The sequence below is a fragment of the Sinocyclocheilus anshuiensis genome, unplaced genomic scaffold (genome assembly GCF_001515605.1).
Source record: "Sinocyclocheilus anshuiensis isolate Anshui unplaced genomic scaffold, SAMN03320099.WGS_v1.1 scaffold1127, whole genome shotgun sequence".
Lineage (NCBI taxonomy): Eukaryota > Metazoa > Chordata > Actinopteri > Cypriniformes > Cyprinidae > Sinocyclocheilus > Sinocyclocheilus anshuiensis.
In genome coordinates this window covers 366,353-372,502 of record NW_015546115.1, presented here as the reverse complement: position 1 = coordinate 372,502, position 6,150 = coordinate 366,353, and the positions used below count along the sequence as shown (strand labels likewise).

Here is a 6,150-nt window from a genome sequence, read left to right as displayed (position 1 = left end):
CTGAAAGTGCTGTAATTGTTTGTGTGATCACTTTGCTTATAGAAGTTTGTGACATACCCAAATCATCACTGCTGCACAGTTTTTCAGCTGCCAAATATGTTAATGTAGTTAATGTGATTACTTCCATTTCTGGCACTATGGTATTTTCATGCTATGTCGGAGATGTTAGCATGTCTCTAATAAGATCGGTCACAAACATGATCTCTGCAATATCTAATGTGTAGCATCTTAAATCATTGTCTTGTATTGTGTGCAACTAATTTCTTCTCCCTCTTCATGTTTTGTCAATTTTCTCCACTGCTAAAGAAACTCTTAAACCTCTTAAAACTCCTCGTCCGTACTCCTAACAATTTTGGACCTTAAGGCCTCTTTTAAGGGTTAAGATTCTTTCTTAATTACTTTTTTCTTTACTAGGATCTTTTCTTTCATTTTAAGAGGAAACACCCACATTTCTAAGAATTTTCTTAGAATTCTGTCACTAGGAGCAACTCTTTGCACTAAGACTTTTCATGAATACGGGCCCAGGGACTTATATTACATCTTGTAAAAAGGGGTGTCACAGTTTAATTTTAAACTACTTAAATGTTATAATGTCTCTGTGTTTGTGTCATTGTTCCTGCTGAACTGAGAGTAAAGAGTGTGTTGTTCTGCAGGTTATGGGATTGTGGCGTCAAAGCTGAAGGTTGTGCTGCTCTGAGTTCAGCTCTGAGATCAAACTCCTCACAGCTGAGAGAACTGGATCTGACTGGGAATAAACTAGGAATTAGAGGTCTGAAGCTGCTCTCTGATGGACTGAAGCATCCTCGCTGTAAACTGGAGAAACTGGCGTAAGAGCATATATTAATCTCAGCTGAAACAATTATATATACTATACCAAGGGTCTGTCATCATAATTATGTTCAGATCACAGTGATTTACATTAACATACAATAAATCAATAGTAAACAAAAACTAATAGAAACGTTAAACCCACACAGATTTGGGATTTAATATTATAGTCACTGTGTTTGTGTCATTTTTTTCTGCAGGTTGAGATATTGTGGCGTCACAGATGAAGGTTGTGCTGCTCTGAGTTCAGCTCTGAGATCAAACCCCTCACAGCTGAGAGAACTGGATCTCATTGGGAACACACTACGGCAGTCAACTGTGAAACTGTTCTCAGCTTTAAAAGATGATCCACATTATAAACTGGAGACACTGCTGTAAGTAGTAATGATTAAAATCATATATTATTAAAATAATTTGAACTCAGACCCTTGTACAGATGTGTGTCAGCAGTAATGCTCATTAATGCATCTGTTACTGTGTGTGTCATTATGTACTGACAGGTATTAAATGATGGTGAAAGTGGGGCCTCAGACACATGAAAGCCCACAGAATCAACAGAACTGAAGTCACAGTGATCAAGCGCTGATTGGGAGGGGGGAGGGGGTAACATAAAGTGTACTTCAATTTCAAATATGAATATATCAACTTTTCAGTACATCTAAATGTCAGAAATTATAATATATAAATGTTATGCTGTATAATTTATGATTTGTACGATTTGTGACAAATACATCTTCACGTTCCCATCACTGTACTTTGTACAAAATAGTTGGTTGGTCATCCTTGTACCAAAGGAGAAAAATGCACATGTTAATATTTAATGTCAAGGCATTATTAGGTAAACTTCCAACTTATATTTGTAATCTTTTATCATATTAAACTTGTAATTATAGCACTAGAAACTCTTACAAATTACATTTGACTGTTCCTAGAGTACGCACTGAATTTGGCAAAACTGCCTTTTCCTCCTATGGTGTTATGATGTTAGAAACAATTCCATCTCTAAATATTTTTAGAAATCTTTTGGAGTTCTACCTGGAAGAAACTTGTGAATGTTTTATGTAATTTTTAATATGATGTTGGATGATATTTTTTTATTTTATTTTATTTTTTTGTTTGTTTTATGTGTGTCTAATCTGTATGTGAAACTTTCTGTGCTGCCATTTTGGCCAGGACTCCCTGGTAGATTTATATCTCAATGGGATAATTCCTGGTAAAATAAAGGATAATAAATAATGCAAAATCTCAAACATCTTAAGGCTAAAAGTAGCTCATAACTCGCCGATTTAGGAGAAGATCTTAAAAATAGTGGGCGTGTCAATCCTAAATTTAGGACTCTTACATTTTTGCTCTAAGACTATTTCACAAAGCATTTTGTGCATTTAGTGCACATTTTTAGCACTAAAACTAGCTCCTAAATCTGTGAAACGTTAGGAGTAGTGAAGAGGACTCCTAAGTCACTAAAACCAAGCCACAAACTATCCTAAAATGTCTGTTGCTGGCAATCTGCCTGAACGTAAATATTGCTAAAAGTAGCTCATAACTCGCCGATTTAGGAGAAGATCTTAAAAATAGTGGGCGTGTCAATCCTAAATTTAGGACTCTTACATTTTTGCTCTAAGACTATTTCACAAAGCATTTTGTGCATTTAGTGCACATTTTTAGCACTAAAATTAGCTCTTAAATCTGTGAAACGTTAGGAGTAGTGAAGAGGACTCCTAAGTCACTAAAACCAAGCCACAAACTATCCTAAAATGTCTGTTGCTGGCAATCTGCCTGAACGTAAATATTTTAGAAACATTTGATGATAATCTTTTAAAGAGGTATCACCTTTGGTTTTGGAGGTTATCCCAACTCCTAATTTTCCTTTGATTATATCCTTGTTTTCATTAACCAGCTGTTCTTGCATCCAGGTTTTTTTTTGTTTTTTTTTTATGTTTGCATGTCTTACTATCAGCCATGATTATTCTACTCTGTTAATTAAAAGGCTGTTTATATGTATATTCGTTAATTGATTTTGAGAAGCATACATGTAAGAGGCTGACAATAAGCTGAACATATACTTGTTTAATTAGTGACACTTATCCTGCATTTTACAATCTTTATTTGAATGTGGCAATTAACATTTTAATTTTTAAACCTTTATTTGAATATGGCAACATAATATCACACTCTTCAATATTTCTATTAATAAATCTCTGACAGAGACTATAAGCCAATCACTGTGTGCATAGTTAGTAAGTATGCTGACATCATCCATAGCAACAAGGTAAACCCCGCCCCCTTACTCTTAGCTGAAGACTTCTGTAAATTTGTCTCAGCAGCTTTGTGAATAGGTTTTACAGTTTTTCTCAGTCGCTTTGGTGCATTTCTCAAAATCCTTAATATTCGCAAAAAAGTATGTGCATTTCTCAAAACAATTCGTACATACAGCACCACACAATGGATTACCTGCAAAAGCCTGTAACTTATCCAAAATCTTTAGTTCATCTCTCAAAAGTAAGTATTTGTCAATGAGCATATCAGTACCATCAGAATGAAAAGTCCTTGTGTCATTCATTGTTCACAAACAAGACAGTCAAAATGCTTAGTCATGTTGTCAATATAACAGTGCACTCTGTTAGTTTTACCTGATGTAAACTATGGCAACATTTTGGAAGACAGTTACTGTATTGAAGTTTGAACAGTATGCCATATGCTTATGTATTACCTGATGTAAACTATGGCAACAGTTTGGATGACAGTTACTGTATTGAAATGCAGAAGGCTGCACTTCTTATGTATGTCATATATCCATTTCAAAAGTACAAATTTACACATTACTGTATGTGGGATATTGATTGAAAGAGACTGGATAGAATTCCCAGTTACACTTTTACTAGTGGTCTGACCAAAAAAACACTTACAATGTCATTGTGATATAGAAAAGGAAAAAGAAATATGGGCACAAAGATGAAAATAAGAAAGTCCATTGTCAGAATTTGTAACTCTTGGGTTGTCCTCTGTCTATACAGTATATGCTTTCCAACTGAAAATGTATGAGATGAACGTTCAGAAAAATGGTTTATCATTGGTTGATCTACATTCTCTTCGTTAGTGAAAGTCAAAATTCACTTGCACAATTCATGCCAAATTTACAGAAGGGCAAGGAGACAAGCAGTCTCAGATGAAATTCAAACCACTTTAGTTGACCATGTCCTTGTCCATGGTATGACTATGAGGGAGGCTGGGCAACGAGTACAGCCAAATTTGAGTCGCTTCACCGTTGCCTCCATCATCATAACCTTCAGGGAGGAAAACGGGTAGGTGTACTTACAGTAAGACTGCTCTGTACAGTAACTTTAGAGTGCATACACTCTAAAGTATGTATATATATATATATGTGTATATATATATATATATGTATATATTATAATATATGTATATATATTGTACAAGTATAGAGAATTTCATTTCTGATTTGGGAAATGCACCAAAGCGTCTGAGAAAAACTGTAAGAGAAAACTTAGCTAAAAACTTTTACTGCTATTTAGGAGAACTCTTAGTGGTAAGATAAAATGTTTTGTGAATACGGGGCCAGTATAATCATGGCTGACAGTAAGACATTCAAATGTAAAAGAAAAACAAACTGGATACAGCTGTAACTTCTTGCCCAACTTGTACATGAAAAGAAGGACATAATTACATTAAAGGAAATTTATTGTGAAATGCTTCCAACATGTTTACGTTCTGAGGCAGATTGACAAAATAAGCCATTTTAGGATGTTTTTTGTTTTGGTTTTAGTAACTTAGAATTAGGAGCTTATTTTTAGCACTTGAAATACTCTCAGAGCAAAAATGTAGGAATCCTAAAACTAGGACTGGCTTGCCCATTATATTTAAGAGTTTCTCCTAAATCAGAAAGTTAGGAGCTACTTTTAGCCTTAAGATGTTTTATGAATACAGTCTCAGAAGTCATGTGACAAAAATGTTTAATATGTGTCTCATAGCCTTATTTCAGTGTTTTTATATATATATATATACATATACACACACACACACAGTGGCAGCTCCTGCCAGTTCTCTCAGGGGGGGCAAATGTTTGCATGATTAAAGAGGATAGGTCACCCATTCAATTGATAAATTAACGGCTAGTTAAAGATGTAAAGGAAACTGAACTACTATAGTATTAATTAAAAATAAACTGACTCTAACAATCAATCTCTTGCTCTCCTTATGTTTCTACATGCGTGTTAACACAATTCAGCAGAAAATGAAGACTGAAGCCAGGATGTGGTTTTCCAAAAAACTTTTTACTTCAATTTCTGTTTAATAAGAAATAACTGAAGTCCCATAAATCACTATTTACACAACTCACTTATATTACACATCTCATTTACAACACTGCTCACTTATATCACATTACTCACTTACACTGCTCACTTATATTACACTGCTCACTTATATCACATTACTCACTTACACTGCTCACTTATATTACACTGCTCACTTATATCACATTACTCACTTACACTGCTCACTTATATTACACTGCTCACTTATATCACATCTCACTTACATTACACTGCTTACTTACATTACACTGCTCACTTACATCACATTACTCACTTATATTACATTACACCTGTAGTTGTCCATGCGATGTCCGTCACACTCTCGGGGTGGAACAAAATGCAGGGGTAGCAGAATAAAGCGTTAGCAACTTCGCAGCCCGCTAGCCTTTTTGTCCGCTCATACCAAGTCCTCAGAAATCCCCGTTTATACGACTTCCCGCCCTTTGTAGATACATGTTTGATGTTTAAATTTGGTCTTGGTGGTCCTAATTCTTTAATTGACAATTTATCCTTATTGCTACAACGACGATTCATCTGCGCTGAGGAAACGTTCGCCAAGATTTCGATCAAGTTCAACCGACAACTGAATTTGAGTTGGCATAGCTGTCCCCGTCTCTTTTTTTGTTTTTTTTCTCGTTTTTTTTCTTATTTTTTCACATTTGATAAAAATATTAAAGTAGTTTTTCATTTTTTATTGTTGCTACAATTCAAAATAGTTTTTAAATATTATTGGATGTCACTGTTCCCACCAATCCTTGCACAAGTTAAGGTTACGCATGATGACGAAAGCACGTTAGGGCTAGCCCTCCCGGAACTCATAGAGATTGCATTGCAGTGCCTGCAGTTCGAAAAAGAATTATCTTTGAATGGAAGTCTATGAGAGCACTCGGGGCGATTCTCAGTCTGACAGAAATCGCCCAAAAAGGGGCGGTACTACACAAAACGCGACTCGACGCTGATTGGACTATTTAGAGGCAGAACAAACAGT

At 35.2% G+C, this 6,150-nt stretch overlaps 1 protein-coding gene across 1 annotated transcript in view; it reads left to right on the top strand.

Annotated features, from left to right (window-relative positions):
- LOC107700855 (NACHT, LRR and PYD domains-containing protein 12-like) overlaps nt 1-1,448 on the top strand; it is a 17,317-nt gene extending 15,869 nt beyond the window's left edge. Inside the window, exons 11-13 of the mRNA XM_016502680.1 lie at nt 654-827; nt 1,029-1,202; nt 1,329-1,448. Of these exons, the coding sequence (XP_016358166.1) occupies nt 654-827; nt 1,029-1,202; nt 1,329-1,335 (355 nt within the window). The 3' untranslated portion in view covers nt 1,336-1,448. The remainder of the gene's footprint in view (nt 1-653; nt 828-1,028; nt 1,203-1,328) is intronic.
- The last annotated feature ends 4,702 nt before the right edge of the window (nt 1,449-6,150 follow it).